We start from the raw sequence: 14,497 nt of genomic DNA on the forward strand, positions 1-14,497 counted from the left end.
CAATGAAATATCATCACTTGGTCACCAGAGCAGAAACACAAGTTATAATTACATAATTAATAAATAGTAATGTGTTGCTATATATAACTTTGTATTTCCAATCAGTTTTGGTGATGGGCCTGCAGTGCAATCTGCTGGCCAGTGGGAGACGCTATTTGTGGTCTGGCTGTGAATGACCATGCAGGGATGGATGGGTGGAGGCAGAGAGGACCGGACGGCTCTGAGTGCTGCAAAACAAGCTGCAAACCATCTTTACACTGAAGCACTGCAAACACATTTCCAATACTTTGTCATTATTGTTCCTGTGATCCTATTGGATAAGAAAACAATCACACAGGAATCAGAGTTCATTAAAACCATCCTCCCACTGCTTCCTGTCGTCCTGATGCACAGAACTGTTTCTACTGCAGTGACATAAACTCCTTTTGACCGCCAAAATAAAACCTCCTCACTCTCCATAGTGTTAAAGCTACTGAGGATAGATTTTAACAATTCATCACAATAACTGATAATAAATGATTACAGAAACACGTTCTCATGGTTTCCTCAATAAAAATGAAAGTTTCTGTTTACTCTGTAAAAAAAACCTTTTTTTAGGTTCGTCAACAGAAAACTACTCTGAGTCCGGCTCAGCGCTGCAGGACAAAGGTTTCTGTTTCTGGCCAGAGAGGTCAAAGGTCAGGTAGCGCTGGACCATGGGAGAGGCGTAAACAGCATTTAAATAAATCCGCCTTTGGCAGCAGAAACCTCACCACACACTGACAAATGGAGAAAAAAAGAAATGCATTCATAAAAAAACTGTAAAAATTAGTAATGAAACGATTAATCATGATTGACTGATTATTAAAGAAACGGTTAAATGATTCAGTAACTGATAGTAACTGTTAACTGGAGAATAAAAACCCCATCTAATCCAAAACTGTACAAAATACATTTAAGATGACAAATAAATGTTTTCACTCCAGTGGCAGTTTAGCTTCACATTCTGTAAAATCTTAGATTAATCATATTCAATTATTAGTTCATCCATATAATCAATCCCAGATCTCTCCTAAACCGGATCGATGACATTTTGAAATGTTGATGTTCGAAGGATTTTTAGCTGCAGATGTTCAAGATCTAACTAAAGGAACGCTGTCTGTAAAATGTGACAATTTTTTTTTATCCAATTAATCAATTGATTATCTGAATAATAAGGAGAAAAGGAGAGTAAATATTGTACCAAAGCATTAGGAAAGGCCATTAAAGACCTTTAATGAGTTTTAACTAAATAATTCACCCCATGCTAAAAAAAACGTGGTTGAAGAGGAATATTGAGGAGCATGGCGTCCAGTTTAAGGTGTTGGCTTGGCCTCCAAGGATCTTCATCCAGTCATCTGACTCTGGGATTCATGAGTTGTTAAGCTTTTACCTTCCCAGACTGACAGCAGCTGAGGACGGATCCATCAGGGAGCTGAAGGCTCTGGGAGGAAAACGCTTATGCAACACCACTGACAGGGTTAGGTCAGATATCTGAGTGCTTTCTGCTCCTGGCGCACCTTCCCTTCTGCTCATGGCGCACCTTCCCTTCTGCTCCTGGCGCACCTTCCCTTCTGCTCCTGGCGCACCTTCCCTTCTGCACCTGGCGCACCTTCCCTTCTGCTCCTGGCGCACCTTCCCTTCTGCTCCTGGCGCACCTTCCCTTCTGCTCCTGGCGCAGCTTCCCTTCTGCACCTGGCGCACCTTCCCTTCTGCACCTGGCGCACCTTCTTCTTCTCATCGGTAAAATCCAGCGGTTCTCCCTCATTTCTCATTTTCCCGCAGGTTTTGTTGCGATATCTCCTTTCACATTTCCGCAGATGTGCGTCTGTTTTCCAGCTACTCCCCAACGAACTGAAAATCCCTCATAAACACAGATAGACATCCATCTAACAGCAATCCATGTGCATTTCGGTTCTGGTTCGGACAGGAACCCATGACCCGGCTGAGCAGAACCCGGGTTCCTCTGACTAGCATAACTAACCCGGGTTCCTCTGACTAGCATAACTAACCCGGGTTCCTCTGACTAGCATAACTAACAGTTGCACAAATCTGACAGCTCGGAGCCACACTGGTTCCCAGTACAGACCTGCTGTCCGCCCGCTGGCGCTGCCAGCCTCTCTGGTTCTGTTGAGAACCAGAACGGCACCAGTTTTGTTGGCAGTTTGGTCTTTAACGGAAAAAAGCGTAAGAGTTTGAAGCAACCGCTGCTGCTGCTGCTGCTAACGGCAGCTAGCTGCTTCACACTGAAACAGGAACAGAAAGAAAACAGCCAAACAGAGACGTGACACCTTTCAGTGGAGCTCAAATAAAATGACTTAAAACACGTTACCAGCATGCAAACCGGACCAAAGTGCCTCACCTTATGAAAGCAGACCTTTTTGGGTCAGAGTTAGCCTGGTTATCTGCTGCATCACAGCAGCGCTGAGCCGAGCTAGCAGCGGCTGCTAACGGCTCACAGCCGAAGCTGAAGTTGGCTTCCGACTGAAGATAAAGGGCCACAACGGTATTTTTTTTACTTCAAGTAAATAGAAAAACATTTCATCCCCAAGTTAATGAAATGTTGCCGTAACTAAAATTATTGGAGTGTTTCCAGAGAGTCGTGGTGGATGGTGATGCTGTGGGCAGGAAGGAAGAGTTGCAGCATGTTTGCATCACAGCTCAGATTAAAACAAACTAAACAAGAAAAAACAAGGAAACAATGAAAGAAAATGAAATCTTTGACATAAAGAATAAAATGTTCTCAAATGAAGTTTTCTGGAACGGTGCCACTCCCAGTTGCAGCAGGTTTCAAAAGCCTGTTTGGTTTTTTAACCACTTTCCTGCTGGTTATGGAGATGAGATGAAACTATTTTTGCTCCTGTTTTTTAACTTCCAACAGTTGTGATAATGCAAACAATGTATCACTTTTACAACCGGGAGCAGCTGTTAGCATTTCAAATAATACTTGAACTTTGACCCCAAATCCTGGAGGAGTTGAAAAGGAGCCTATGCAGATAGACGAAGCTCCAACCATCTCTTCCCACAGTGGGAAGATCTCTGGCAAATAAACAGGATGAACTTAAAGCCCAACATAGGACCAGAGTTTTACATTTATTACTGCATTGAAAGGAACATTGCTGCGGGATCTGACCCCCACTCCAACGTCTCTGCCTCTGACCATACAAGCAGAGAGAAATTTAAAGAGCAGCAAAAGCAAACGCTGACATGGATTAGCAGAGCTTGTCAACAACAGATGGTATCACCCACTGAAATATTGACTGATTTCCTTCTTCCAGGCAAGTGGTGAACTCAATGAGGCTGGAGTCCTTAAAAACAGCGGAGCAGCCCTTTACTGCAGCACCGAATCGGAAGCCAACTTCCGACACTAAAGCTCACTCACCGTTATGGTAAAAGGCCTCCTGCTCCTCCTCTTCCTCTTCCTCTGTGTGGAGCTTACACAACAGCCCGGCTGAGCTTCACCTCACACTGGCAGCAGCAGCAGCAGCAGCAGCTCGGTCTGTGGTGAGGTCTCCGCCTCTCCGGAGCTTCCTCCGCCTGGAGTCCGCTCCCAGAGCCCCGCAGCCCCGCAGGCCGGTCGGTCCGCAGTCTGACGGTCTGTCCAAGCCTCGACCCGCCCGCTGCTGCAGCTGCTGCTGCTGCAGACACACTAAGTCCACTTAAACCTAAATAACACACACTCAATGTATTTCGTGCAACACTCCAACTTAAGAATGAATTTTGGATTCAGGACAAATTCAATAAAAAGATGAAGATGAGCACAAAAGTGCCCAGAGTGATTTGGAAAGTTTGGTTTTTTATGAAAGAAAACAGCTGAATCAATACTTAGAGATGTGTTTATAAATGCCAGTAAAATGCTGAATTTGCTGGTTTATCTGGTGTTAAATGGGGACTACAAAGTTTGTTTAAAAATAGTTTAAACTGAAAAAAAAAACTGAATCTGAAAAGTTGTTTTGAACTTTACTTTTTTTGTTTTGTTTCATTTTCCCCACAGAATTATGTTCATGTCACATAAAGACATAGAGTCATCTTCTTCAGTGGAAACATAAAAGTAAAAGTTAATAACTGCATTAACAAAATGAATGAATAAAATCATATGATTCTGTTTGAGCTGTTTAACAATGGAAACCTTGTGGTTTCCACTATTTATGGCCCCAATTTAGCTCCATAGATCTCCCTCAGTATTTATTTGCACATTAGAAACTGAACAATAAAATATGATGTTATTGTGAAAGCAAACTCTATAATTTAAAAGAAAACTATAGTTAAATGCAGTGAACGTCCCATAAATTACTATGGCAAATAATATTTTTATTTTCACATCATTTTCAAGTGATATATTGTTAATAATAATAAAACTTTATTTTGTGAAGAACACCTCAAACTGATTTTAAATATCCAAAAATAAAATACAAAAACCAAGAACAATAAATAAAATGGAAAAGAAAACCACACAAAACCAAAACTATTTCATATTAGCCATCAGAATGACAACTATTGAGCTCATTTTAATTTATCACCTCATTGGTTAATTGCTGATTGCAACATATTTAACTCTAACAAAGGATGAATTAACTCGGATTTAAACCATCCCATAATCGCCCAGCCTTCTGATCCCCACAGCATAATGCTGCCACCACCATGTGTTGCTTTCAGACTTTTATTTGCCGTAAGTCATTAACTGTCTAACTTTGTTTTGTTCTGTCATCTAATCCTCATGAAAGATGTTGAAGTTTGTGGTTGAAATGTGAATGTGGGGAGTGAAAACTTTGAGCCAGCTGTGTTTCTGAAGCTCATTCAGAGCAGCTCATTCAGAGCAGCACATTGCAACCCAAACGGGTCGAGTCCCGGCTGACGCAGTGAGGAGACGCTCCAGTGGTTATCAGGCCGGCCCAGACTCAGAAAGGCCCGGCCTCAGAGACATTTACCAGCGTATCTCTGCAGCTCATCTTGCTATTTTGGGGGTTTCATTTTCTCTGACTGAGTGGAAAGCAATGTAACTGCTTCTGTTTCCGTCGTCTTCTTCTTCTGCTGATGCTCCTGCAGTAGCTTCTGGACCCAATCAGTTCTCCAGAATACAGGAACAACACGGCTCATTGGAGTGTGACTGGCAGCAAGTTGCAGTTTAAACTCTGTCATTCTGCAGCTGTTTCAGTTATGGTCACAACTTCAGCTGATGGACTGATTATCAGCGTTAGCTAACAAACTGATTATTAGCATTAGATAACAAACTGATTATTAGCGTTAGCTAACAAACTGATTATTAGTGTTAGCTAACAAACTGATTATCAGCATTAGCTAACAAACTGATTATCAGTGTTAGCTAACAAACTGATTATCAGCATTAGCTAACAAACTGATTATCAGTGTTAGCTAACAAACTGATTATTAGCATTAGATAACAAACTGATTATTAGCGTTAGCTAACAAACTGATTATTAGTGTTAGCTAACAAACTGATTATCAGCGTTAGCTAACAAACTGATTATTAGCATTAGATAACAAACTGATTATTAGCGTTAGCTAACAAACTGATTATTAGCATTAGATAACAAACTGATTATTAGCGTTAGCTAACAAACTGATTATTAGTGTTAGCTAACAAACTGATTATCAGCATTAGCTAACAAACTGATTATCAGTGTTAGCTAACAAACTGATTATCAGCATTAGCTAACAAACTGATTATCAGTGTTAGCTAACAAACTGATTATTAGCATTAGATAACAAACTGATTATTAGCGTTAGCTAACAAACTGATTATTAGTGTTAGCTAACAAACTGATTATCAGCGTTAGCTAACAAACTGATTATTAGCATTAGATAACAAACTGATTATTAGCGTTAGCTAACAAACTGATTATTAGTGTTAGCTAACAAACTGATTATCAGCATTAGCTAACAAACTGATTATCAGTGTTAGCTAACAAACTGATTATCAGCATTAGCTAACAAACTGATTATCAGTGTTAGCTAACAAACTGATTATTAGCATTAGATAACAAACTGATTATTAGCGTTAGCTAACAAACTGATTATTAGTGTTAGCTAACAAACTGATTATTAGTGTTAGCTAACAAACTGATTATCAGCATTAGCTAACAAACTGATTATCAGCATTAGCTAACAAACTGATTATCAGTGTTAGCTAACAAACTGATTATCAGCATTAGCTAACAAACTGATTATCAGTGTTAGCTAACAAACTGATTATTAGCATTAGATAACAAACTGATTATTAGCGTTAGCTAACAAACTGATTATTAGTGTTAGCTAACAAACTGATTATCAGCGTTAGCTAACAAACTGATTATTAGTGTTAGCTAACAAACTGATTATTAGCGTTAGCTAACAAACTGATTATCAGTGTTAGCTAACAAACTGATTATTAGCATTAGATAACAAACTGATTATTAGCGTTAGCTAACAAACTGATTATTAGTGTTAGCTAACAAACTGATTATTAGTGTTAGCTAACAAACTGATTATCAGCGTTAGCTAACAAACTGATTATTAGTGTTAGCTAACAAACTGATTATTAGTGTTAGATAACAAACTGATTATTAGCATTAGATAACAAACTGATTATTAGCGTTAGCTAACAAACTGATTATCAGTGTTAGCTAACAAACTGATTATTAGTGTTAGCTAACAAACTGATTATTAGCGTTAGCTAACAAACTGATTATTAGTGTTAGCTAACAAACTGATTATCAGTGTTAGCTAACAAACTGATTATTAGTGTTAGCTAACAAACTGATTATCAGCGTTAGCTAACAAACTGATTATTAGTGTTAGATAACAAACTGATTATTAGCGTTAGCTAACAAACTGATTATTAGCGTTAGCTAACAAACTGATTATCAGTGTTAGCTAACAAACTGATTATTAGCATTAGATAACAAACTGATTATTAGCATTAGATAACAAACTGATTATTAGCGTTAGCTAACAAACTGATTATTAGCGTTATCTGACGGAGTATTTGTTAGCGTTAGCGTTAGCTAACAAATACTCTCCCTATTCTTTAAAGGAGTCAGAAGCTCCTATTGACATTTGAACATGTTTTTCCTGCAATAACTGATGGAAACCACAAAGTTCTCCTTCTGCTGAAAACTTTAACTAGACCCTTGCATTTCCTGCTGCATCTCTGGGAATGAGCCTGGCCAACAGTCTGCTATCCTGTTTGGATCTGTGGTTCTGATTCCCAGAGGTTCTGAGGAAGGCCCAGCGGGTCATTAGTGAAAGTAGAGGCGAGGCAGGATCAGAAATGCTGCAGTGATGGACCGGAGTGCTAAAGAGGGGTAAGAGTGTGATGATGTCGCAACCTCAGCATTAGGCCGAAGTGCGTCTCATCAACAGAGGTCCTACATGTTCAACTGAAGGTTCCACCCAAAATCAGAACCAACTTCACACAGTTCTGGATCTGCTGAGTCCATTATACAGTAAAAAATAATGAGGAGGAAGAAAAGAAAGAAGGAAGGGCTCTGGACCCAACCTCCTCCCGGACCCAGATCTGTGTTTTTAGCGCTGCTGCCCGGTCTCGGTGAGGTCCAGGTTGATTCCGGACAGCAGTTCTCCTCCGCAGGAGCGGCTGAGCAGCTCCTTGAGAGCTTCGTTCACGTCGTTGTTGAAAACGGTGGTGAAGCTGCAGTTGGGATAGCCTCCACCTCCTCCATCTGCTGGGAGGGAGCCCACCGCCTCCTGCACCCACTTCAGCTCGTTGCTGAGCTCCAGCTGCAGGGCGTCGAAGTGGCCCTGCCTCTCCCGGAAGCGCTCAGTGACGGCGGCCAGGCCGCAGCTGAAGGCCTGCATGTCGTCCTGCAGGCTCCTCTTGGAGGCCTCCACCTTCCGGAACTCGTAGCGGATTTGGGAGAGCTCGTGCCGCACGGCCTCGCTCTCCTCCTTGTACCAGGCCTCCTTCTCGTTGTAAATGGAGACCAAGGCGTCGATGTCCTCTTGCAGGGAGTCGTGGGCCGCCGCCAGGCTGAAAAAGGAGCCCTCCATCTGGTCGATGTCCTCCACCACCTGAGCAAAGCGCTCAAAGTTCACGTAGGTGTTGTTGGGCGGCATGCTGGAGTGGCACTTGATGGTGTATTCCCTCAGACGTTTAGTCTTCAGCTGGCGGCGTTCCCATTTCTTTGGCTCTTGGGTTTTATTCTCCTCTTTGAGCTCGTTGGACTGGAAGATTCAAAAGGAGAGTTGAGAGAACAAAGGAAGGCTTTAAGGCTTCATTCGGGTCTCCAAGGTTCTGGAAACCTTGAGAATGATGTCATGACCAAGGACCTTGTATCTTAAACATGCTTTCCTGGATCCACAAACCTTGAATGGCTCTATCAAGTCCAAATGCCAGAAACGCTTCACATTCATTCATTCATTCATTCATTCATTCATTCATTCATTCACACCCTGATGCTGCCAGGCTACTGGATGATGGATTACCTTAATCCACGGGTGGTTGAGAGCATCCTGAATTGTTAACCTCTTCCTTGGAGACAAAGACAGAATAACGAGCTCCTCAGAACATGAGCGCCACCTTCCTGTGGAGAGTATGTCGCACCTCATTCATTACCTCTTGTCTTTCTCCAGCAGCTGGCTGATGAACTTCTTGGCCAGGTCGCTGGTGTGACCGAAGAACTCCTCGTCGAACTCGTAGTTGACAGCGGAGATGTTCCCCAGCGTGTCCTGCTTGGTCTCCCCCAGGAACGGAGACGCCCCGCTCAGCCTGGAACGAAACAAACATCACTGCCCGGCTCGCCCCGTACGGTTCTGGAGGCGGTTCTGCTCAGGAGCCTCCGGTTCACTTGCAGGATGTAGGTGATCACTCCGACGCTCCACATGTCCGCCTCCAGCCCCAGCGGCTCGTAGTTCACGATCTCTGGAGCTGAAACAGAAAACAAGACGGACGTACAAGCCAACTGGGTTATTTCCTTCAGAAATCACTTTTCCAGATCAGAATCTCATAAACTTCAGTCCTGAAGCTCATAAGTATTAATTCCTCAGGACAAAGTCTTCATAAAGAGTCAATGTGTCAGCAGGCCACAATAATACAGTTTCCTGGGCGATAAATTGCCCTAACACTTATCACGAAAATCTAATATTAATAATTATAATAACACTGTGGAACTGGAAGACATTTAAACATAAAAAATAAATAAAACAACAGATCAAATTAATTGTTACGTTTCTGGAAACAAAACTGTTCTTCAAAAAAGTGCTGGTTGAGACCAAAGCACCAAAATCAAGACTTTCGTCGTCCAGTTTTTGGTAGAAATGATAAATCATGCAAATGGAAATTATTGAGTTTGTTGTTGAGATGAATGGATTTATTGCTTATTGGGACAAGCCGAGCTCAACTGATGAAAAAAGAAAGTATCAACAAATAATCCGCACAATCATGAAGTCAGTCTAAGCCGATCGGACCGAGCCGATCGGACCGAGCCGATCGGACCGAGCTTCACCTACGAACTCCGGCGTTCCCAAGATGTTCTTGAACTCGACGCCGGCTTCGATGGTGTGGGCGAGGCCGAAGTCAATGATCTTGATCCTGGGCAGCGCCACGTTCTTATCCAGGAGCATTATGTTCTCTGGCTGCAGACAGCGGGATTATTCCAAATTAGAGCGGGATTATTCCAGATTAGAGCAGAGTGGAAGGTTTTCACACAACGATCCAGAAAACAAACAAAACGGACAAACCCGAAACAAACAAAACATTGAGCTGACCAAACAATTCCATCATCCATCCATCCATCATCCATCCATCCATCCATCCATCCATCATCCATCCATCCATCATCCATCCATCCATCCATCCATCCATCCATCCATCCATCCATCCATCCATCATCCATCCATCCATCATCCATCCATCCATCCATCATCCATCCATCCATCCATCCATCATCCATCCATCATCATCCATCCATCCATCCATCCATCCATCCATCATCCATCCATCATCCATCCATCATCCATCATCCATCCATCATCCATCCATCATCCATCCATCCATCCATCCATCCAATCATCCATCCATCCATCCATCCATCCATCCATCCATCCATCCATCCATCCATCCATCCATCCATCCATCCATCATCCAGCCATCCATCAGTTCATCCATCCATCCATCAGTTCATCCATCAGTTCATCCATTCATCCATCAGTTCATCCATCCATCCATCAGTTCATCCATCAGTTCATCCATCCATCCATCAGTTCATCCATCCATCCGCATGTTTGCTTCATAAAAGCTGTGAACCAAAACATTATTAGAATAGAAAAGTATTTATTTGTCCTTCAGTGGGAAACGAAAGATGAACATTCAGTAAAGAGGGTTGATACTCTGCTGTGACATGAGTCCAGCTCTGGAGGTCACGCTGTGACCTCTTCAGGGGACCACACCTCCCGGGTCGGGTCAGGGTGGGACCAACCTTCAGGTCAAAGTGGGCGATCTTCCTGGTGTGGAGGTAGTTCACTCCTTCCAGGATCTGCTGGATGAACTGAGTGGCCTCCTCCTCAATCAGAGACTCCTTCTGGGCCAGGAAGTCAAAGAGCTCACCGCCAGAGACCCTGAAACCAGAACCAGACACGGCTTCAGCTGGACCGGAACCAGCTGCAGGAACTTTCTTCTAATCATGTAAATTGATGACATTCTGACAAACAGCATCTTTCTGCAGCTAAATTCTGCCCCCTGTTGGCGTCCAGTTGCAATGTAAACAAGCTGGGACAAGGTCACCATGCAGGATTCAATGAAAAAAAGGATTATGTTGAAGACTTCCTTCATTGCATGTCCACAGAAGGACATTAGGGCTGAAACGATTAATCCATCCATCCATCAATACTAGTTTGGTAATATTAAGACATGCTGTTATTGCAATAAGACGTTGATTTTCTTACTTAATCAATGTATTTAATTATTAGTTTTTTTTTATCTTTTTATGTATTTTGAATGTTGTGTGAAATAAGTTGAAGTGGTTAAATAAATATCTGCCAATTTTCTATCTGGTTAATCAATTAAATAACAAAAATATCCAACTAATCATTCAAATAATAAATTAATCGCCAGAATAAATTATTACTAATTTGCAGTCGCAGCCCTTAACTAAATCCTGACCAAAGTTGAGAAAATGCACGTTTCTGTCGAAGACGCATGAAGTTCCCCCAGCAGCCACACGGTGGCGGTGTGCTGCCACTCACAGCTCCAGGATGAGCACCACGTCGGTGCGATTCTCGTAGACGTCGTGCAGAGTGACGATGTTAGGGTGCTGGACCTGCTGCAGGATGGTCACCTCCCGCTCGATGTCGTCCCGCCGGACGCCCCGGGAGCTCGCCAAGCTCTGCCGCTTCTTGATGAACTTGGCGGCGTAGTCCAGACCCGAGCTTCTCTCTCTGCATTGCTTCACGATGGCAAATTGGCCGCTGAAACACAGACACGATGTGAGGGGTAGGGTAGACTCAGGGCAGCAGGGTCAGAGGTCAGCTGCAGTTCGGATCCGACATCAGGAAAGCAGAATAAACCTGAACGTGTGAAAACGCCTTACGACACAGGAATGATGCAAACCAGAACACACGCAAGCAGAAATTGTAAAAAGGCTGCAAGTATCAAAAACAATTGGAAGAATGAAATGCTGTAAATTTGCGAGGGCCTCCAGACCACTAGGGGGCGCTGACCACCAAACCGCATGGGTGCAGCCAGCGGTTGAAACGATTAATATAAAATAATCGTCAACCAATTCAGTAATTGATTAATTGTTAACTGGAGTATGCAGACTAAAAAAGTCATTTACTGAGAAAACAATATACTAAGAGCAACATAAAAATAAATAAAAACACATCTTACATTTAATATAAATGTGTTCCAAATCAAAATCTTTCCAAAAAAAGTAGAGGACGGCAACAAGTGCTTTTTTCTTGAACACAATTCTGACTTAATTGTCTGAAATATATATATGGTAAGTTTCTAGTAAAAACATAGACAAAAAAATAACTCTTACAACTTCTATCTAGAGAAAATGAAAGTTAATTAATTAATCTGATCATTCAAAAGGGATAAAAAAATTATTTCACAAAACGTCACATTTAAGAAAAAAAGATGTCTCCAAGTCACCGCTGCCGTGTTTTTAATTAATTTAAATTAATGTAAGGGTGAAAAAGTTAACAAAATTATCTAAACAAATCCAAATATCAAAATTAATTAGACGCATCCTTTGCTACAAATGATCAAACGTTCACGAAAGGAATGTTGTTGCTACTTATTCAGCAGTAAAATGTCTGTGTATAAATGTAATTATTTGTTATTGTGCAGTTTCCTATGCATTTTAATGTTGTATAAAATACATTGAGGTTGTTCAATTAAAAAAAGCTGCATAAAGTGCCCATTTCTTCTGATTATTCATCAGAATAATCGATAAAATAATCAATTATTAAAATAATGGCTGCTCTCAGTAGGAAGTTGGAGGAAGAAAGAAAAAGGTGTCATTCTAACCCTTATCTGACCCCATTCAAGGGCTTTTACAATATTTTAGAGCTTTTCTGATGATAATCTCTGTCTGTCTCACTTCTATTTTTGTCCTGCACACATTCTGCAGAAAGACACATCTGGACTGCATCAGCCTGACACGTATGGGCAAAAACACAAAAACACGCAGAAAACATAAAAACTTAAAAACATGGCACTACTGTTTAGGCCAGCTCTCAGGCTGCTTCCTCTGCTGACCAGTTTGTAACCGAACACTGAGACGTGCCGCCGCTGAGGCACAAAACTGCTGCTAAAGATAGAGGAGGCCTTTAAAAAGCAGCATGATCAGAAGAGCAGCTGCTGCTGTCTCTGAAGTTCACCTGGAAATTCAAACTTTGGTGACATCAGATAACGATTCAGAGATTATCATTTGGTTCAGGTCAGATCGGCAACCGTTCCCACTTTACATTATGTACATTTCAGACTTTTAGCACATTTAGAAAGTCCTGAATATCCATGAAAGTCTGAATGTTTTCATAGCAAACTAAAAACTTTATGAACAGATAAAAAAGAAAAGTTCGGAGGAAATTTGGATATTTCCAAAAGGAACATAAAACCACTCAAGAAATCTAAAAGGAACCCTCAGATATGTCTGCATCCTGAATTCCCAGAGATCTTGAAGTAAACGTGATATCCTCCAAATAGGAACCGACTAAATGTTGAGTGAAAACATGAGAATGATACCAGAACAAATCCTCCAGTTTGTCCCACAAAGACTAAACCTGTGACTATCATGTTGGTGACATTTATAATCATTATTTTAATCAAATCAGCATTAATTATCAGTTATTTCTTAATGCAGACAACTGTTGAGTATTGCATGAATACCTGCCCAGTTCTTCTCCAATCTCATAGAAATCCTCCACATTCTGCTGCTTGAATGAATCCATGGCTGCAGCTGGAAGCAACACGTTTCACCCACAAATCATCCTGGAAATAACCTGAAAACTAAAGTCACACCTTCAGACCGTCAGATGGATTTGTGGAAGCAAACCTTTTCTTTATAAAATAAAACTGCTTCTGTTCACCGGTCCAGAATGTCCCCCTGGTCTGTCTGCTCTGCTCCAAACGCGAACACTGAAGTCACCTCCGAACTCCGTACCAGACTCCTCTCTGAAAGTTGCCAATTTAACGCGGCTCTGCTCTGCAACGGGACGTCTGCTAGCAAGAATAAAAGTCAAATACCTGAAACAATAAAGACTATAGAACTGTATTTTTTAAGCCGAGTTAAATAACAACCGAACAGTATTCAGACGATTATGTCATGAAAAAAAATCCCACATTGACGTTTGTAGAAATTGAAGTAAATTTTAATTTGCATTACTTTGAATGAAGTTTGGCGGCTCTTTCCGTACTCGTTCAGCTCTGTCACTTAAACAAAAAGCAAGCTAATTGGTGGAAAAATCTTTCTGGATAATTAAAGAAAATACAAAAAAATTAAGTAAACTTTTATATGAATTTATAGATTTATTGTGTTTAAAGTTCCCACATCGTTTTCATGTCAACTTTCTTTTCCAGGTTGAAATTTTCAGGATCATTTTATGAATTTATTTTAGACATTTTGACAAAAGTCAGGCTTTACATAGATGTTATAGCAACATGTATTACATGTTGGATCCATGTTAAACATGTTAGTATTGCCAAGTTGGGTGTCAACATGACTAAATTTGCTGCTTGAGCCTAAATACCATGTTGTTATATTGTGTTGGCGTTAGCTTCTGCTAGTATTTGGTGTAGAGCTTTAGCATTAACTGCCAATAAATAATTTGTTGATAGTTTAGCATTAGCTTTCATTAAAAAACTATGTTGTAGCGCTTTAGCACTAGCCTCCACTAGATGTTGATAAATCAGTTTAGCGTTAGAATCTGCTAGATGAAATGTTGGTATAGTTCTTAAGGAAAGCTTCCATGATTAATTATGTTGGGTTTTGCTTTAGCATTAGTGGAATGAATGTTTCCA

General features: G+C 41.2%; 1 protein-coding gene and 1 pseudogene across 1 annotated transcript; both read right to left on the reverse strand.

Annotated features, from left to right (window-relative positions):
* The window catches only part of LOC129355524 (probable E3 ubiquitin-protein ligase HERC1), a 47,032-nt pseudogene extending 44,568 nt beyond the window's left edge, over nucleotides 1-2,464 (reverse strand).
* Nucleotides 2,465-6,306: 3,842 nt separating this feature from the next.
* LOC129355517 (death-associated protein kinase 3-like) lies at nucleotides 6,307-13,644 on the reverse strand. Its single transcript, XM_055025117.1, has 9 exons — nucleotides 13,533-13,644; nucleotides 13,367-13,436; nucleotides 11,218-11,439; nucleotides 10,452-10,590; nucleotides 9,480-9,609; nucleotides 8,827-8,902; nucleotides 8,591-8,743; nucleotides 8,461-8,506; nucleotides 6,307-8,199 (listed from the first exon to the last, which is right to left on the reverse strand). The coding sequence occupies exons 2-9, from the start codon at nucleotides 13,426-13,428 to the stop codon at nucleotides 7,543-7,545; spliced, it is 1,485 nt and encodes a 494-aa protein (XP_054881092.1). The 5' UTR covers nucleotides 13,429-13,436; nucleotides 13,533-13,644; the 3' UTR covers nucleotides 6,307-7,542.
* Nucleotides 13,645-14,497: the final 853 nt, after the last annotated feature.

Source organism: Poeciliopsis prolifica, unplaced genomic scaffold (assembly GCF_027474105.1).
Source record: "Poeciliopsis prolifica strain line A6 unplaced genomic scaffold, Auburn_PproV2 SCAFFOLD137, whole genome shotgun sequence".
NCBI classification, from domain to species: domain Eukaryota; kingdom Metazoa; phylum Chordata; class Actinopteri; order Cyprinodontiformes; family Poeciliidae; genus Poeciliopsis; species Poeciliopsis prolifica.

Bases quoted from the DNA above. Each gene is read 5' to 3' on its own strand.
- LOC129355517 (XM_055025117.1), bottom strand. From the start codon at position 13,428: ATGGATTCATTCAAGCAGCAGAATGTGGAGGATTTCTATGAGATTGGA. The intron at 9,610-10,451 runs GTTGGTCCCACC...CGCTGTCTGCAG, and splicing joins TCGCCCACTTTGACCTGAAG to CCAGAGAACATAATGCTCCT. The intron at 8,744-8,826 runs GCAAGTGAACCG...GTTTCGTTCCAG, and splicing joins GGAGTGATCACCTACATCCT to GCTGAGCGGGGCGTCTCCGT.